This window comes from Stegastes partitus, unplaced genomic scaffold (assembly GCF_000690725.1).
Source record: "Stegastes partitus isolate 25-593 unplaced genomic scaffold, Stegastes_partitus-1.0.2 Scaffold189, whole genome shotgun sequence".
Taxonomy (NCBI): Eukaryota; Metazoa; Chordata; class Actinopteri; family Pomacentridae; genus Stegastes; species Stegastes partitus.
In genome coordinates this window covers 526,111-545,364 of record NW_007577920.1, presented here as the reverse complement: position 1 = coordinate 545,364, position 19,254 = coordinate 526,111, and the positions used below count along the sequence as shown (strand labels likewise).

General features: G+C 39.1%; 2 protein-coding genes across 3 annotated transcripts; one reads left to right on the top strand and one right to left on the bottom strand.

Annotated features, from left to right (window-relative positions):
* Positions 1-1,569: 1,569 nt before the first annotated feature.
* Positions 1,570-14,615, bottom strand: LOC103356220 (calcium-binding mitochondrial carrier protein SCaMC-1-like). Of its 2 annotated transcripts, XM_008280299.1 has the most exons (12): positions 14,564-14,615; positions 12,668-12,879; positions 9,006-9,129; positions 8,789-8,876; positions 7,285-7,396; positions 6,172-6,330; positions 5,880-6,032; positions 4,501-4,614; positions 4,198-4,365; positions 3,967-4,114; positions 2,480-2,662; positions 1,570-2,088 (listed from the first exon to the last, which is right to left on the bottom strand). In XM_008280299.1, the coding sequence occupies exons 2-12, from the start codon at positions 12,860-12,862 to the stop codon at positions 2,078-2,080; spliced, it is 1,455 nt and encodes a 484-aa protein (XP_008278521.1). In that variant the 5' UTR covers positions 12,863-12,879; positions 14,564-14,615; the 3' UTR covers positions 1,570-2,077. The 2 variants fall into 2 exon arrangements, with proteins under 2 accessions (XP_008278521.1, XP_008278520.1); XM_008280298.1 differs by having other exon boundaries at positions 1,570-2,662.
* A 221-nt stretch (positions 14,616-14,836) lies between these two features.
* Positions 14,837-19,247, top strand: LOC103356221 (regulator of G-protein signaling 5). Its single transcript, XM_008280300.1, has 6 exons — positions 14,837-14,843; positions 16,855-16,919; positions 16,997-17,047; positions 17,129-17,181; positions 18,540-18,703; positions 18,795-19,247. The coding sequence occupies exons 2-6, from the start codon at positions 16,876-16,878 to the stop codon at positions 18,960-18,962; spliced, it is 480 nt and encodes a 159-aa protein (XP_008278522.1). The 5' UTR covers positions 14,837-14,843; positions 16,855-16,875; the 3' UTR covers positions 18,963-19,247.
* Positions 19,248-19,254: the final 7 nt, after the last annotated feature.

Sequence of the window (19,254 nt, the reverse complement as noted above, 5' to 3'; positions counted from 1 at the left end):
ATAAATAAACTTCAGGAAGTGTTTCCAAGAGGTTCCCTATAGGTTATTTTGTGAAACTTTGTATGAAGCATTTTATTCAGTCTTTATTTACTGACTTTAGGTATAGAAGCCTCATTTACAATGTAGCCAAATAAAAAAAAAATTAAAGAGAGTGGACACACAAATAAGAAACTTGATATAATAATGTAATAAAAATTTAAGTAGATGATTTAAGATTTTCAAACAAATGAATCAACTAAAATAAGAGCAGCTAGAAGTGAAATAAGATGAAATTAAATACATAAATTGCCTTAAGAATAAAAACTCTTTAGATCGTTCTGCAGGTTATTTTAGTCACAGGTACACAGGAAGTAAAACTGGATTTTCAAAGTTCAGGAAAAACAGCAGCATAATCCAATTATTTGAATGTGGTGTCTGAGGGCACACACTGAAAGACAGCAATAAAGTCGTGTAAAGGAGAAAGGCTTTATAAATGAATAAAATCCAGTGTCTGTCGTGTTATATAAAACATATATTTTCATACAGTGTTTCTCTGTAGCCACCTGTGTCTGCTAAATGTTTTTTTTTTTTTTTTTACCTCATCAGAGGGATTTAATTTCTCTGCCATTCACTCAAGTTTAGTTTTGGTTTACAATTCAGCCGTTGTTTAAATTTTTGGTTTGAAATTTTCTTGGACGTTTCCTAAAAATCAAAATGTAGATTTACACTGTTTGCAAAGAAAATGAAGGTAATATTCTTTTACTAGTCATTTATTCCTTGCTTTTAAAGAAAATTTTGCCTGTTCAGTTCCTCTGTTGTGCAGTGACTAAGAATATCCCTTGTATTTAATAGGAGTTGACTAATCAAAAAGCTAAGTCTCTACCTGGCAAATGAATGGTACTAAATTAAAATTCATTTTACAATTGGGTCCAAAAGTCTGGGACCACGCTAAAAATCTGTCACATTTTCATGCTAACTATTAAATAATCAGAAGTTTCAAACACAAAAAATTCCGACAAAACATAGAAGAAATATTTAAGATTCTGCACTATTTCTAGATCAGTAGTTGAATTAAGACTTTTTTTTAAAAAGCAATTTCTGCATTGATGAAATTTCAAATTTTTACTCAAATTCATTCAAATTGTTCAGCTGATAATGAAACAATTGTATTAAATTCAAAACAAATGCAAAGCAAAAGAATTGTCACAAGCGGTCTCAGACTTTTGGACCTCATTGTTGTTTTTTTTTTGCAGGAAACTTGGAAAATTGAACATATTGGATGTTTGATGGTTACCAAAACCTTACCTCAACATTTCATTTAATAATTATTGTCCTGCACAGGCAAAAGTTCTCAGTGAATCTAATAGAAATAAACACTGTAGGGTCTACGTTTCGTTGTACTTGCTACAATGACAATAAAACTAATCTGAATCTGAAGTTTCACTGCTACTGAAGACAAAATGGCTGAGACAGGAATCAGTTAATGGACCTGACGACAAAGTAGTAAGCTTAGTCCATGTTTGCAGACTGACACATCCTCTCAACATCTGTAACATTCATTCCTCAATAAAAACTTCAATGGAAAGTGCATAAGAAAAGCAGCACCGTGCATGCATTTATTTGCCCATAAATACTGACGATCAAAAGTGTTCATTGGCATTAAATATATTTCACATACAGTAGTTGTGATACAAAGTTACCTCTTTACCAGAGTGTTTATATAAATACTGCGTGGTACTGGACCATGTAGTGAACACTGATGACACACATGTTGCAGAGGTGGTTACTATTAATCCTCTGAGCTTCTTGATGCAGCTTTGGCAGCTTTTCACCTGTAAAATGTGAAGTTTTTCGGTGCGCTTTACTTAGTAGTAATCCTTCCAGGAAAGAGACAGTTGAACGTGTCTTCTCCTCTTTTCTCCTCCATCTCCTCCAGGAACAAAGTTCAGTAACTATCTTTGATGACTGCCGCTCTACTTTAGCATTATTTTAAGACATTTCAATCAAAGTCCCGACTCTGGAACTTCACGTGGATGTGCGGCACCTTCAGGTTCCTCTCACTTACAAAACAGTACACTGGATCAGTCCTCTATCTTCTCTAAATCCCACCTGGGAGAAAAGATAATGCTGTAGGAATGTAACATAGCTTCCAAGATTGGGTACACTGTTCTCAGGCAAGTTCATGCAAATCTTCATCATTCCAAGTCACTGCAAGTGCAAGATGCTGCTTGGTTAGCTTTCACACAACTGCTGGCATGCACTCAAAACCAATATATCACACTTGATCCTCTCCAGCAGCTGCCAGTTCATATATAACTCTATATATAACATTTATTTGTTGTTTTTATGTCATCCTCATCTTGGAAACCAGTGCAGTCTCAGGAACATCCACAGTCAAGGCCCATGTCCTCATTCATGCGCTGCCAGCAGATCTGTGCATGCTTGCCATGAAAGCCACCCCAAACCTCTTGCTACCCTTTCCCCTTTCCTCCCCTCCTACCCTCGATGTCCACTCCCAGCATTATCCTCGTGTACTCGTAGGCGACGTAGGACACGCTGACAGCAGGGACAACTTTCAGCAGGTTGGGGGAAATTCCTCGATAAAGTCCGGCAATGCCCTCCTTGGTCACAATGTTGCGGATCAAAGCCAACATGGAGAGTTTAGGGGCTCCTTTCACTGAAGCTGATGGGAGAGAAAAGGGGTGAGATTCATTAAGACGCTTCTATTACAACACTTAATTTGCTTGTGTTTTTCTCAACTGCATCCCACAGTCCTCCTCATTGCATGGAGTTCTTGTTCGCCATCACTTGACCTAAGTATGGAAACAACTGAGCTTTGTGTAAACTCAGTGAAAGTCTAGCTGAATTATCTGGAAAAAGTAAGTAAGAGGACCGAGTGTTACATTTTTGTTGTCTTTTATAGAGTCAGCAAAGCTCAACCTTCATCCTTTTTTGTTTTTACAATGTCCATGTTCACATCTTGGATTTTTCCATCTCGAATCATCAGAGGTTTTCTGCTTGACCATCTTTTTTTTTTTTTTAACATAAATGTAAATTGTGGAATCCAAAAAAGAAATATAACCCATATTAAAAAATGTTTTATTCTATTTTCATTCTATTTATTCCATCAATTTTTTATGTTAATGTGTGCTCAATACCGGACTTTTTATAATGGCTTCATTTTTTTTCAACTTACCCATAATCACACATTGTTTGATCTACTTGTCCAGATTCTGGGTCAATGAAATAATGTGAAACTACAGTGTTGTTTCAGGCTTTTACCTGCTACAGTTTCTTAATAGGTTTGTTTTGAGAGATTGGTGTTTACACATAGCCTAAAATTTCAATGTGTGACAAAATTTACTGAAAGTGAATCAACCCGCAAAAGGAATTAAAAAAAAACAACAACTTGATATATCAAGCTTAAATTTGACAAATATATTTAATAATATCCATATTTTATAGTATAAGAAAACGGGCAAATTACAGAGATCAAGCAGAAATTGTTCTAAAAATTTGATGATTTGAGATGGAATGACCCTGTTACAAACTCTGTGTTTGAGTTATGGCAAATTACTGATAACCAGTGGCTCATGTATGAACCTAATCAAGCTTAAATGTGAGCAGTGAGGTATGTTATACAATTCTTTCAATACTATTGGCTAAATCATTGATGTCATTTATTCATCAGCTTTACAGTGACAAATTAAAGGAACGCCAAAATAAATTAGTGAATGCACTTAAAATTCTCAATAAATGTTTTGATAGGTCAGAAGATCATGTGAATGACAGTCACCAATAAAGCTCAACAAACTAATAGGAGTCTATGGGTGTAATATGCTCTTATGATCTCCACCGCTACCATCACACCATAAAATGAAGTCATATCTGCCAGATGAATGGCGATCAGGCTCAACATCCTATTAGGACACTTTATGTTGGATTTCCTTTAGTTTGTCACCCATCCATGACCACAGTTATCCTCACCTTGTGCCTGCATTCGGGTGCGGATCAGCGCCAGTGGGTAACTTGCCAGCTGTCCACATGTGCTGGAGACGGCACCACACCCGACCAGCACCATGATCCCAGGATCGGCCAGACCTCTGTTCCTGTTCAGCCAAGCAAACTTCAGACTCTGTGGAGCAAAGGTGGCAAGAAGAAGGTAAACACTGAGGAGAAGTGCACCGTGACAGCTGTGTGTTTTCACGTCTCTCTGACCTCGTAGACGGCCAGGTCGATGCCAGCGTACGGCACAATACCCAGCAGGTTTGGTACGTAGCCCTTGTAGAAGGCTGCGACACCTTCCCGCTGCAGGATCTGCTTGACACAATCTGCCATTCCTGAGTATTGACCTGTTTTTCTCAGTGTGAGTCGAGTCTTCAGCACCTGAAGAGAAGGAAGAGGAAGAGAGATAGAGAAGAAGAGAGAAAGGAGTCAGTTCATTGAAGGCATGTGGCAGAACAAAGTGTGTTTTCTTGAGGCTACTTTAATATTTGTATGTTTATATTACCCTGATATTACCTCCATTGGATAAATGGCCGTCTGAGCTGTTGCTCCTGCCAAAGAGCCGGCGACAAACCTCTCATGAACCCTCAGAGTTCTTGCTTCATTACTGCCACGCATCATGCTCTTGATCTTTACAGAGTAAAAAGGGACAAAAAAGCATAATTTAGGAGCTCACAGACAAATGATTAATGATTCTAAATGAAGAAAAATGACTTTCTGTGATGCGTGTCACTGATCACAGGTTTACAAAATAATCTATTCTGAAGAGTTAGTTTTTGCTTGTTCAGATAAAGAAATACTTGTCAACTAAGAAGTAATGCAATTATTGAGAGGTGAAGCAGTTTCGAATCCCTTGATGTTTAAATAATATTGGTGTACAAAGAAAACCACATTTGCCAAGCAGCATCTCTAAAGCGCAAAATTAAATACATTATGTCTTGTGGTTTTGTGGGGTGTTATGTGCTTGACCAGGATCAGTGACTTTCTGAAGTCTTCTCACTGTGAGGCTGCCATGCAACCAGCGCAGACTCCAGCAAATTACAGGCAACACTTAGAGATACTCTAAATAAGAGAATAAACATACTTCCAAAAATGTCGACCTATTCAGAATCAGAACCAGAAAGATTTGTCGCCAAGCAGGTTTACACAAACGAAGAATTTGACTTGCAAAATTAACAGCACAACAGGAGCATCCATCCATCCATCCACTATCTATACACCGCTTAATCCTCACTAGGGTCGCAGGGGGGCTGAAGCCTATCCCAGCTGACTTAGGGCGAAGGCAGGGGACACCCTGGACAGGTCGCCAGTCTAATGCAGGGCTACACTTAGAGACAGACAAACAAGCACACTCACATTCACACCTACAAACAATTTAGAATCACCAATTAAGCTCAACATATTCTTTGGACTGTGGGAGGAAGCCGGAGAACTGGGAGAGAACCCACGCTGCACGGGGAGAACAAACTCCATGCAGAAAGATTCCGGGTGTCTTCACCAGGATGCGAACCGGTGACCTTCTAGCTGAGAGGCAACAGTGCTAACCACCGAGCCAACTTGTAGCCCACAACAGTAACATGTAGATTAAAAATGTTGACACTTGTAGCTGTAAAGTGTACAAGATAAATAGGAAGCAGTGTTATAAGTCAAATAAAAATTAAAATGTAGCCACCCTGAAATGTGAAAAAGGATGATAATAATCCTATTTAAAAGCTGTACATAATGTAATGATTCCTTTAAGTATTTGACTGTACTAAAGACGGGCAATGAGTGAGGAGAAATGAAGTGAAATATTAATCTCATAAAAATTTGAAAATAAAATGAAAAATCCTAATAAATGTTTGACAGGTAGCCTTTAGGGGGAAAGAGAGAATAATGTCAGGATGTCTTCTTACCTTTTCATAAGCTGTGAACTTTATAGCCGTCTCGGGGGCAATTTTTAGAACATTGATTCCGTTGCCCCTCCACAGCGACTGCAGTCCTCCCTCTTTCACCATGTACTGAAAGCTGCTCACCACATTCCCCTTAAAATCAGATGAGCCGTGTACCTGGTAGAGAACAGCAAGAAAGCTGTCACTTTGTGTAGAGCAGTAACGGCTGACTGAAGTGTCACGATGAAGCTCTCTGTCGCAAATCATAAAAAAATCACACAAATCATGAACTGTATGTTTCAGACCGATCACCGACCTGCCTGAAGACTTTGATGCGGTCTAAAGGAGCAGTTCCAGTCCGAGATACGGATCCGGCCAAAGCTCCGGCCATCAGCTGCCGCCACACATAGCCGGACTTCTTCTCCTCCTCTGTGAATTCATCTGGGACTGTCAGCTGCTCACCGATGTCCAACATCTACTGAAGCCACCAAGGTCAGAATAAGTATGAAAAAATATGTGAGGATAGAAATAATTGGAATCAATATTTACAATTCTGTTTTTCTTTGTTGAACAGTATGTATTAACTCTCTGAAATTTAAACAATGTTGGAGCGTTTTCTGCTTCTGGCACAATTTTACTCACTGTAGGCTCATTTTTAATTCCTGTACATTTACGGAAACAGCACAAGCATGTCTAGAAGTATAACAACAGTAAACTGACATAAATCATAAAAAAAAGGAAAACTAAGCTAAAGTTCTTTGTGTTTTATTGTACAAAAATTTAAAAAACCTGTAATCAGTTTGTACGTTTTCCCAAATGCCTACAGGTGTCACTAATATTTGAAAAAAATTATGATGACTCGACACAATGTAATGTCGTTTCCATTCTTGTGTCCTTTCCACTCTGAGTGATCACAGTCTGCAGTCAAGTCAAGTTCAGTCAAAATGTGAATCTGAATTTTTGCCATGTGACTCTTGTAGCAGCTGACTTAGTAACAGGCTTCATGTTTGTGTCGAGGAATGCAGGATTTTTTGTTTTTTGCAGAATCTGGTTTCCATAGACAGTTTATTTTTGTTGATTTTTTAAACTGAGTCGTGGAATAAAGTGAATTTGATGAAACACCAGGTTTTAAAGCTTAAATTTGTTACGGTCACCATAAGAACCCCACGTGACATATGATTAGTTCAACAACAATTGGAAAAAGGAAAATCCAATGATTAGTTTCTGGCTGATAAATTATGTAGTTTTGGTGTTATTTATTGGTATTTAAATAACATTATATTTTAGTATTCTGCACTGTGGATGACTGGAACTACTGCAAAGAATGTGTATGTGTTTTGTGTGAATTGCCTAACCAGCCAGGTTGTTACATAGAGATACATTGTGCTGCTCTTGTTTAAAATGAGTGTTTCAGTGTATCTGACCTCACCATTGAGCGTTTCCAGTAGCGCGCCACCTCCTCCATGTTAGTGATGGGGTTAAACAGGAAGTAGTCTCGCCACTCATTCCAGTCGATGGTCATGGTGCCGTCCTTGTCCATACTGGGAGAAACACAAACACGTGCTATGAAATTCAAAGAGAGTAGAAAGAAGGTACAAACTGTGCGACAGGATCAATAATTTGTTCATTTTTAGCATCTATCATGAAGGCTGCTGTACGTGGACCAGACCATATCTGTTATAAAACCATTTCTAGAAGGTTGCCGAGCAGACACATTCACTAGGCTGTCTGGTACGACGACGACTAAAATCTAATTTGGTAGAGCTCCAGTTCAAAATCTTAAAACAGGTTAAATATCATCAGTGCCACTGACTCATTGTTAAAAGCTGGTATTTACTCTCCAATGTACAGTTTTGGTTTGGAAGAAGAAGTAAAACTGTACCTTTTTCCTTAAGTTTTTCAAATGTCACTCTTGCTTGGTAGCAAGGATACTTACTGTGTTTCAATCTGTGTTGGGCTCAATGGATAAGTGTCTCTCCACAGAGCTTGACTCTGTTCATTTGGGCCCAAATTTGGGGATGTATTTTCAAGTGGAAATTAATAAAATAAAAAATAGCCAGGGGCTTAAGGGGTTAATGCATTAGCAGTGTGTCATAACAATGCGATGCGTGGTTTACCACTAGTGGTAAAGTTCATTTCTAAACATCCATCCATCCATCCATCCATTATCTATACACTGCTTAATCCTCATTAGGGTCGTGGCTGACTTAGGCAAAGGCAGGGGACACCCTGGACAGGTCATCAGTCTATCACAGGGCTACACTTAGAGACAGACAACCAAGCACACTCACATTCACATCTACGGACAATTCAGAATCACCAATTAACCTCAACATGTTTTTGGACTGTGTGGGAGGAAGCTGGAGAACCTGGAGATAACCCACGCTGCACGGGGAGAACATGGAGACTCCATGTAGAAAGATCCCAGGTGTCCTCACCAGGATGTGAACCGGTGACCATCTTGCTGCGAGGCAACGGTGCTAACCACTGCTCCACCTTGCAGCCCATTTCTAAACATTATAGGGGAAAATGCAGAACCTGCTCTAACTGACAAGACAAAAAAGATTCCATCCAGCAGGTGCCAATAGGTGCAGGACAGTTTTGACGGCATCAATCCTATTAAAATTTGCTTGCTGGAGAATTTTCAAATGCTATGAATATCCTTTTCCCCATCGCCAAACTAAACTGTGACTTGAAAGACTCCGGCATCAGACTTCCGGTGATACTGATGTTATCGAACATCAGTGCCACAAAAGTTTACTTTTTAAAGCATCAGAAAAGAAACTACACCAGAGTTAGTTACAAAGTGGCTGTCTAACTGAATGTGCCTTCTAAAAATGTTGGCAGGTTACTTTAACAGACATGGCCTGGTCTCCATACAGGGACCTCCAGGGTGGAAAGAGTTAATGTGAAGTGAAATACTGATAACAGACCTCAGTAAAATCCTGGTGGCATCTTCCAGGCTGACGTTCAAACCAATTGAGCGCAGACAGTGCTGAATCTCTGCTACATCGATCTCACCTGCAGACACCCACCCACCAGTCACACACAGCAAATTAAAAAGAACACAAGAAACTTTTTTGCTAAAGTTTTGAAATATTGATGTCATTAATTCAATTTCAGCTTAGTGCCCTTAGAGCTGCTACAGACCATCATTGTTCCTATCCAGCCTGCGAAACATGAGTTTAAGCTGCTTTTCATGGGCCTGAAGATACTGTGTGAACTCTTCAAAGTCCAGCACTCCGTCCTGGTTGGTGTCTCCAGCCTCCACGATCTGACGGCACAGACAGGAAAAGGAATTAAAACTGCTGCTGGGAACGAAACCTCAGTCAGTCAGAAGTTATGAAATGTTACTAACACATTCAACAAATGCTTTATCGGGTACATTATGTGTCCGAATCATACAGAGCTGCTGAGCTCTCACTTCTTATGGGTTTTAGGACTAGAAATCTATTTTAGTCTGTCCACACCAGCAACATCAGACATCATATAATGCTGCTGAATAACTGCAAAGACAGTCTATCAACAATTCTGCACAACAGCCTGAGTTTGCTTCAGTAAATCGGTGCAAATACAACCTAGTTAAACTAAACAGAAGTGAAATATCAAAGGCAAGACTCCAGGGCTTGTAGTCTTTAAATAAGCATCTACTGTGTCAAATACTGCAGTAGCATGTTGTGTAACTGAGGAATGATCTATTCAAATAACTGTAAAACACTGCATATTATGTGTTTATGTTATTCATGTTGGATTTAAAAGTACTGAAGAATATTTTGGACCATCCAGTCTATCACTATGACTTACAACTGAGAATCTACTGTAATCTAGTTTTGTTAATTTAATATACAGTAAAGATTCCATAGCATTTTAAATGTATATTATAGCGACACGTCATCTCAACACTGTAAAAAAAATTTTTTTTAAATTTTTCAGTAGTTTTCTTTTTTGAATAAAAAAGTCTGTAAAATTAAAGATATTTTTAGTTATTAAATTGACTCTGCAGAGCTATTTGGGAATAGTTGGATGATATTGTCAAATGTATCTAAACAAATTAAACCAAAAGTGTTTAGGAATGAATAATTGTGAGTATTGTGTTTGTCTTCCAAAAAAAAGACTGTTTAATAATCTTGAGCCCATGTTAACACTGTAACAGTGGTTGACTGGAATAATTTTTAGCTAAATCTGTAAAATAAAAAATAAATAAAAACCAAAAAAATAGTTTTTTGGTTCATCTGTTTATTTATAAAATCAATGCAATAGTTTCTAAAATAAATACATAAATACAACTTTTAGCTGCAAAACATACAATAAAAATATTTGACTTTATTCTAATTCAGATTTTTTACTTTACTTTTACCATTTTTGTTGGGAAGCCATGGTTGTCACTCATTTTACCGTTTTTCCCCCTTTTTCTTTTCACATTTTTTTCCAGTGTATGGCAAACATAATGCACAGATAACCCTGTCAAATAACAATTGGAATGATCATTTATCATTCTCTAAAAAGTGAATTTCAATATGTGATCTGTCCTCTTACTAAAACGTTGTCAGAAACTTTTGGTGAAATGGGTTTTGGCTTAACAACACAACAAATGAAAGAGGGATAAAAAGGAGATGGGCAAGTTGCTCCAATGGGACTACAAAGAAGTAAACTCTTTGCACAATGATCTATATATGAAAAGAGATCAAGTGCACAGCAAGAGAAAGGTTACCATTCTCAGTTTACAAGCTCCTCCTTGACCTACTCCTTCTACCAAAATAGCCAACATGATGCCCTTTACTTTTACGCACACAAACACTCACCAGCTCCTACCCCAACATTAGCCTTGAAGTCTAAAATTGAATAGTTTTCATCCCAAAGAGATGCAAGTCCCTAAAACGTGACTGCATTGAAGTTTGTGTTGTGTTCTTACAGCTTTTCCACATAAACACAAAAGAGAGAAAGGAAGCAGCAGCACGAGAGAAAGTGACGCAGACACTTCTTACCAAAACAAACAGTCACGGACGGACCGAGAGCTGAGAGACGGTCTGTGTGTATTCACAACACAAAGTGAAGCTGTTGATGTTCTGCTGCTGCTGTTGCACAAACAGTAAAAGTGCACATCCGGAGTGTCAAAGAGGTTTTCTTTAATGGAAGAGATCCCACACAGGCCTTCACTGCAAGTGGGGAGATAACTGGGTATTCAAGACCCGGAAGTCCAAGAATTTCTGTCATTTATTTGGTTTTCACAAAATCTGGTTAATGCAAACAGTTACTTTTGGCACATTTTTAAAATGAGCCATGTTGAATAAAATGATTTCAATGAAATATAAATTCCAAACTTAGATGTTTATTCTTTTCCCAACTGAAAGGCACATTACAGAGGAGTAGTTAAATACTGAGTTAATACTGATTCAACTTTCCTGCTGATTCTCGCTACATGCTGGCTACACGTGTGCCAGGGCCTTTTTTTTCTCCTTAAATATAAACAACACTCTTGACAAATGCGGGCCTTGGGTCTGTCACAGTGCGTAAAAAGTGTCCTTCTACCCTCTGAACATAAACCTGTGTACATGTCTTCTTAAAAATCTATTAGAGTGCCTTTTGCACTCTGTTCCTGCCGTACTTGTTGTGTTCAAGGGTTTTTTTTTGCACTGAATATTCAGGCAGCACTTAATGCAGACGTGGACACAGTTGTGTTTTATTGTCTTACTTCCAATCACCAATCCAGCTAAGTTCTTTGAAGTAAAATACATTTTTAATGTGTAAAAAGTTGTATTATTATATATAAATGTATTATGATATAGACTGTCTGAATTAATGAGTGCTTCGGTCCCCCAAAGAGCTAGACACAGTCGTGCTAAAAATCACTTTCTGTAATGGCATGTGGCTGCTGGTACTACAGGATGTACAATATCCATGTTGTACTGTCATTGTACTCAACAGTACCACACTAAACAATTACAAAGACCAGCCCTGCACAGTAATCTGACATGTCTCTATACAAAAGAAATGGCCAAACCCAAGTGAAAACTTCATGTAGGTTTCTGTGGATATACTTGGAGATGCCTGAACCACCTCAGCTGCCTCCTTTCGACCAAATGTAGCAGTGACTCTTCTCCATGTTCCATCTAGATATCCGAGGTCCTCGTCCTGTCTCGAAGGCTGAGCTCAGCCACCCAACAGAAAAACCCCATTTTGACTACTTGAATCCACAATCTCATTCTATCAGTCAGCTCATGACCATCAGTGAGGTTTTCCCTCCAGTTCATGTTCATGTTCCAGTACATCCACGAGCCGGTACAATGCCTCCATTACTGTTAGCGCTGCCTCATACTCACATAAATTTTCCCATCACCCGTGAACTAGACTCTGAGATATTCTAACTTCTTCATTTTGTGGGGCATCGCCACTTCCCCAACTTAAGAGGAACAGTCCACTCGTTGCCAGCAGATAATCGTGGCCTCAGACTTGGAGGTGCTGACTCTCAAACCAACTGCTTCAGACTTAGCTACAAACCTCCTCATTGCACCCTAAAGGTCACTCTTTGATTAAGTCAACAGAACCACATCATCTGCATGAAGCAGTAACGTAGCTCCAAGGTTGTCAAACTGGACACCGTCTTGATCCCAGCTGCTCCTTGAAATCACAGCCATGAACACCAAACAGTATCGAAGGTGCAACTTTGATGTAATCCAACACCAACTGGTTGATTGTATTTATTGAATGTCATATAATACCCACTATACTCTGACGCGGTGCCCACACACATGTATTTACATGGTACCTGAGTGAATCGACTGCTGTGTGATTCAGTTGTTCTGCTGCCTTACCCTCTCCAAGGAGCCTCTGGAAAGCCCTCGTCCCGCCAGTCCTGTCCGCAGCTCACGGATGTCAATGCGTCCATCTTTGTTGATGTCCAGCTGGTCAAACAGCTCGGCCCAGCGCTTCTTCCTGTCCTGGTCTGGACCAGAGGATTCACCATCCTGGCAGTGAGCCCAGAGGAGCCAAGTCCGTCTGGGTCCCATAACAGGTCGACAGTCAGCTGATGGGAAACAGGGATATCACTTCAGTCACCAGAGTCTGTACGTCAGTCAGTGTCTCAAATATTAAGGTAGGCATTTATATGAAGAGTCTTTCAAAGTCAGAATTGTGATGAAATTTTATGAGAAGATTCTGGATGGTCACGAAAAGAGAACTAATGTAATAATAATAACAAAAATATGAATACTGTTATTAATAATAATAATGAATAGTGCATTCTATCTGCAAACTGACTGATATGACTATTCCATCAGACAGAAACATCGCAGTAAAAGAAATAGAAAAGAAGTGCAAGTACAAAGATCTAGAGCTAGAAGGACAGAGAATGTGGCAGATGAACACTGACGTGATCCCCGTGGTTGTTTATGCGCTTGGTACAATAAAGAAGGGGATGGTAGAAAACATCAAGACCATACCAGAGAGAGCTACAGTAACAGAGACCCAAAAGATCAGCATGCTGGAATATGCACGACTCCTCAGGAAGGTCTTTAGTATATGAATAGAATTAATGACTTGAGTGACTGATGCCCTAGGTGCATGGTTTGCACTTGGCTGAGGCACAAAAAGAATACCAGCAAAGACTGTGACAAAGCCTGGAGCCTACAATACCCACAATGCAACTCCACCTCCAGTAAGCTGGTTGGACAATCAGCCTTGTCATATAGTAGCAGCTAATGTAGCCTGAGGAGCAGATTTAAACTCACTTCTTTGTATCCTCCAGACTTTTTTTTTTGTTTTCCTTTTTCATGTCCAAACTTGTCTTCAGACTCTGAGTCACACTACTTTGGGATATTTCTCAGACTATTTTCCTCTGGAGCAACAAAAAGATATATATATTTTTTTTTTAAACAGATGTAAGCACATTTTGGGATATAAAATCAGTGATATCGTCTTTAACAGGAGATGAATTAAGAAAAAAAAAGTTTAATTTCAAAGTTTGCACACATTCGTCTAACCTGTAGGGGATCTTGTTTCATCATCAGGACAATTGGTGTTTTAGTTTATCAGTGTCTACACGAGCTGACTACAACCATATGCAACTGGTGAAAAGGGGTCACAGGCAGAGAAAGCTTTGGTCAAACGTCAATAATCCAGATCCAGTTGGTCTGAAAACCACTGGTTTAGAATATGTCAAATTTGGCTGGGCAACAGTGGGTTTGTACAGTGTTACATGGTGTTATCTTGTCTGATAATAGAGGACAGAGGTATAAACTAACGCTGTGATCCTTTTTTTGCAGTTACAATTGAATCAACCATCTTGCTTAATAAGTCAGTTTGCATTGTTAGTCCCTGTTACTGTGGCCACCCTCTTAGTCTCACAGGATTATTTAAAAAATTCAAAACATGCAGCCAGGAATGAGCAGCCACTGACACGTTTCCTGAAACTGAAACAAAACTGCATTTTCAGGGTCCGTGGGATTCTCTCGGATTTCTCCAAACACCCGCAGTGACAGGAGCAAGTGACGCTCTGTGAAATTATCATTATAAAATAAATAATTATTATAAATATGAGCAAAGCCATGATAATAATCCAGCTCACTGCGCACTGACGCATCTTGACCCACATATCCAAGAGCGATTTAGTCTCCTTGTACACTGGTGATCGTGTTTAACTTGATCCTCACACTGCTGTGGACGCTGTTATGGTCTAATAATAAAACCTACGAGACCATTTTGTGACTCACTCGCGGTGTCTATCTGCGGACCGACCCGCCGCCCATGTCGGCTGCAGAGGATCCGATCCGGCGAAACCAGTGGAGCTCAGTCTGTCCTCCAACCGGGTTTGATCCTCTTGGATCCAGCAGACCTCCTCAGGACGTCTCCGTGTTTACTGCTGCTGCTGCTGTTGATCCCTCCTTCTTGTGGATTTCTCCTGTGGAGGAAGCAGGAAGCGAGAGAAGCGCGCAGCCGTCCCCCGCTGCTGGAGCCTGCTGGCGGCCAAGTGTGGAGGATCTGAAGCTGGAGGTTGCAGGAGACACCTGATAGATATTATTGATCTGTGATTGATGAACTAGAGACCCTCAACCAGGACCAAAAAATACTGAGGCCATGAGTCCATGGTCACTCAGTGCACATATAAGTGTGAAAGGGACCATAATAAAGAGCAGACCAGCTTATTCTGCAAGAAAACTTATTAAGGCTTCTACATGCATGAAAGAGAGTAAAGTGACTGCTACATTTGTTTTTTTTCTTTTCTTTTTTTTTTTTTTTTAAATAAAAGGTTGAACTAGTGACATATGCTTGATAAAGGTACACAGACCTCAAAGCTTTAACAGGAGCTGAGGTTGAGTTTGTTGCTTAGAGCTGTTTGTAGGAGTCTGTCCTCTGAGTTTATTATATATTTGTAGCATCAAACAGCAACAGGAGATGCACAATTGTAATATTAAAACAGTGTGAAAGGGATCATTATGCCCAAAAAGTTGACAAATATTCTGCAAAAAAATCTAATCAAATCAATTTTTGTGGCAGGACTTTTTCATGCATGGAAGAGAGTTTAGTGACTGCTCCATTCAGTTGGTCAAGGAGCCTCTCAAAACATGTTTGGGGATGGATAAAAGCAGTGTGCTTTAAACATTTCTGTCAGATTTTTATTTTTTGTAATAGAACTAATGTTAAATTCTTGACAGCCTTTAGTTGATGAAGGTGTGAACACAGGTCTCAAAGCATTAACAGGATCTGAGGTTTAATTTGTTGCTTCCAGCTGTTTGTAGGAGTCTTTCCTCTTTTTAGAGCAGGGCTTTTTATCATGCATGGACAAGAGTTTAGTGACTGCTCCATTCACCTGATTAAAGATCCCCTCAAGGCATGTTTTAAGATGTATGAAAACAATCATCATTTCTGTCCACATATGACACACATGTAAATCCTGTAGATGTTGACCAGTCAGCACTAAACTGGTGGAGCATGAAGTAATGGTTTAAAGCCCCTCTGTAGGATCTTTACATGTCAGATTTGTACACTCACTTAATTAAACATTAAAATGTGTGTAATTCTCCAGTGAAGTTTCTGTGTCTCTGATATAGTTCCTGCAAACCTCGAATTAGATGTTTATAAAAGTTGCAGAAACACTGAAGAAAAAGAGAAAAATAACTGCATTCAGAGATTCAGTAGGAAGCAACTGAACTCCTATTTGTATTTCTCAAAGTTGTTTTAACTCTCATCCAATAAGTTTCTTCAGTTCAAACTGACCGATGGGGAGTCTCATATATATATTGTCACCCCAAAATCACATTGGCCAGTTAAAGGACTCACAACACCTGGGCGACACCAGAAGAATCCACAAAAGAGGTGCAACCCTGGCAATATAGTACTTAACAATTTGAGTTTATATCTCATCATAGCACTTTTTGTATTTGTTATACAACATAATTTGCAGTAGCATATAGATACGCAGTGGTTGGAGAAAGTCCTGTAAGAGGTTTACAAAACAGCCTAAGATAAGTAACAAATCACATGAGGTATAATTAATGTTGCAGAGGTAGAGGCCTCATTTTCTCATCTTATCTTGTCCATCACCAGTAAACTTGTTCGTCTCCATCCTGCCGTTCTCAGACTCTCCAGATAAGAGTGATGTTTTCAGTCCACCTGCTCCTCCCTCATCACTTTAGAAAACCTCCAGAGGCCAGTCTGTGTTTGTTTATGACAGAGTTTTAAGATTGTTAATGTACCCTGACCACATATTCACACACTCAAGGTCCATGGACTCTGATTTTGCTATTATCTATCCCGACTCGCTTTGTGTCTCCTGTTGACAGGCCTACATGGCCTGTGAGCACGTACGCCACCTCTCATTGAACTGTTTTCATCTCTATCTTTGCCATCGCCACACCTGCTCATTCGAGGGCAGCAGACTGACAGATCACAGAGCATATGGGTCGGCTACAGTATAAAAGAGCAGATCAGTGTATTCGGGGAAGCTGACTGACAGAAGCAAAACAGATCCGTCTACTTGGTTTTCTTGTTTTTCCTGTTGCAGTTATTCTAATACCAGACCCCAATGTGTAAAGGGCTCTCCTACCTGCCCTCCTCATGCCTGGAGAAGTAAGTATTTACCTGGATCATCGTGCTTTATGTGAATACATGATTGCTGATTTTGTGTGATTTCTTGTGTGTTTCAGGGCAAAAGGGATGCGGGTGAAGTTAAGCCACTTGTCTGACCACAAGCACAAGTAAATCTACTGAAACCTGCATTTTACACATTTAGCAAATCAGTGAAGCTAAAGCTTGACTGTTTCTGCCTCTTTACTCAGGGTTCAGGATGGAAAAATCCTTCAGGACCTGGAAACTCTGCTAAACAACAAAAGTAAGGCACAATTTTCTCTTTATTTGTTATTAGTTAAACATTTCTAATGTCAATTTATTGGTTCAAGAGCCCATGAAATAGTGCTTCTTGATGGCACATTAGGAAAAGGAAGCGTTAATCCTCATATTAATGATGGCTAAATTGCTTACAGCTGCCTGCTGGCTCACTGTCATGTCTTACTGAGATGCCTAAAAAGAACAGAGCTGCTAATATTGTTCAGATGATAAAACCTGAGCTTTGCCAAGTAAAAACCAACTGAGATTTCATGTCAATTTCTATACAGTGAAAAACAAAAGAATATACTTCCACAGCTAGGGCACCAGAGTAAACAGTAAAATAATTAACAATCTCATAAAAATGCATTTAAAAAGTTTTCAGGCATTAATTTTGCACAAGTTCATGAGTATCTTTTGGGCTTTTAAACGTCTGATGAAGGATAACTACATCTCTAAAAACAATGAAAAACAGATGCTTAAAGACATTTCTACACCGATGAAAATACATATTTTGTTTTTTGTGAAATGTCTGTATTTATACAAGAGATCTCTCATTCTAGAAGCAAATCTAGGTAAAAATACTGACCCAAAACTTCTTTTTCTGTTGTCACTAATTTGATCAAACTTCAGATTTTCCCCCCGGTATTAAACTTGTATTTGACAGTTTCATCTTTTAAGTTAAAAGGAAATGTTTGAAATTAAGATAAATTTGTGAATTTATCAGAGCAGATTATGTCCAAAAATGTTCGTTTACAATTTTTTTTAAAACGAAATGTTATTTTCTAACTGTCAGTGTTTAATATTACACAACAAATCAGTAATGTAATAACAGTAAGTGAAATTTACTGTGGTTTGCATTTTTACCACAAACATGCTATAAAAAGTAATAATAACTGGTCTGATATAAATCCTGGCTGTCCAAAAGTGTTTATATTAAATATTATTGCTAATATTATTGACAGTATGTCAGCTTTGAAAAAGTAAAGAAAATTCCTGCACAAAAGTTTAAATTAATCCATAAAAAATAGACTTTTAAAGCTAGTGGCTAATGTTAGTTAGATACTGCTGCACACTGACATTACTGAGTCAGGTGTTGCTGTTTTAACTTTTTTACATTTACCATTCTTGCTACTGAATGCTGCTTGTGTGTGGATTTGAAGCTGTTGTTTGAACGTTACATACATAGACTTTAATCCTAATTAATACATGCAAATATATGAATACTTTAGTCACAAGATGTGGACAAGGTTTACTTTCATTTTACACTTTCCTGTCTTAGAACTGCATCATAGAGCTTTGTACCCAAACATGTATTCAGTTTGCCTTTTCTAGTTTTCTCACTTTTGTTCTTTTCCCTTTCAGCTGGTCTGCAGGTGTTTCGTGGCTTCCTGCGTTCAGAGTTCAGTGAGGAGAACCTCGAGTTCTGGCTGGCTTGCCAGGACTACAGGTTTTCCCCTTCAAACCTGCAGAAGACCAAAGCCAGCAGCATCTTCAGCCAGTTTATCAACCCTGACGCCCCGCAGGAGGTCGGTGGAGAAGAACGCGAAGCATCGATACCGTTTGTGAACAAAGGAAAGCATAAAACTTATTTTAATAATCTGCTTTTCCTCCCTTTAGGTGAACCTGGACGCTGAGACCCGCGAGGCCCTGCTGAGCGTTGAGGACTCTCTGTGTGCCGACACATTCAACAAGGCCCAGCAGAGGATCTACAATCTGATGGCCAAAGATTCGTTCCCTCGGTTCCTGCGCTCCAGCCACTGCCTGGAGGCCGTAAAGGCTTTTTAATAAACATTATTACTACAGACCTGCTTCAGTAATAAGTGCTGGTGAATCTGTGCTGCTTAATATGCTGATTGTATTCTATCACTGATGTTAACAAACAGCTTGTTTTGTGATTGTGTTAATGACAACTTAGATTGTACCGTGTTACACACTGTATCCTGCTGTTATTGTAAGTACAGTTAGATTATCAGATTGTGACCTCAAAGCTTAAATGTAGACGCAGATACAAAGTGTTAAGCCACAAATGCCGTCCACACAGGATTCTAATAAATACCTCATACAAGAGAACTGATCA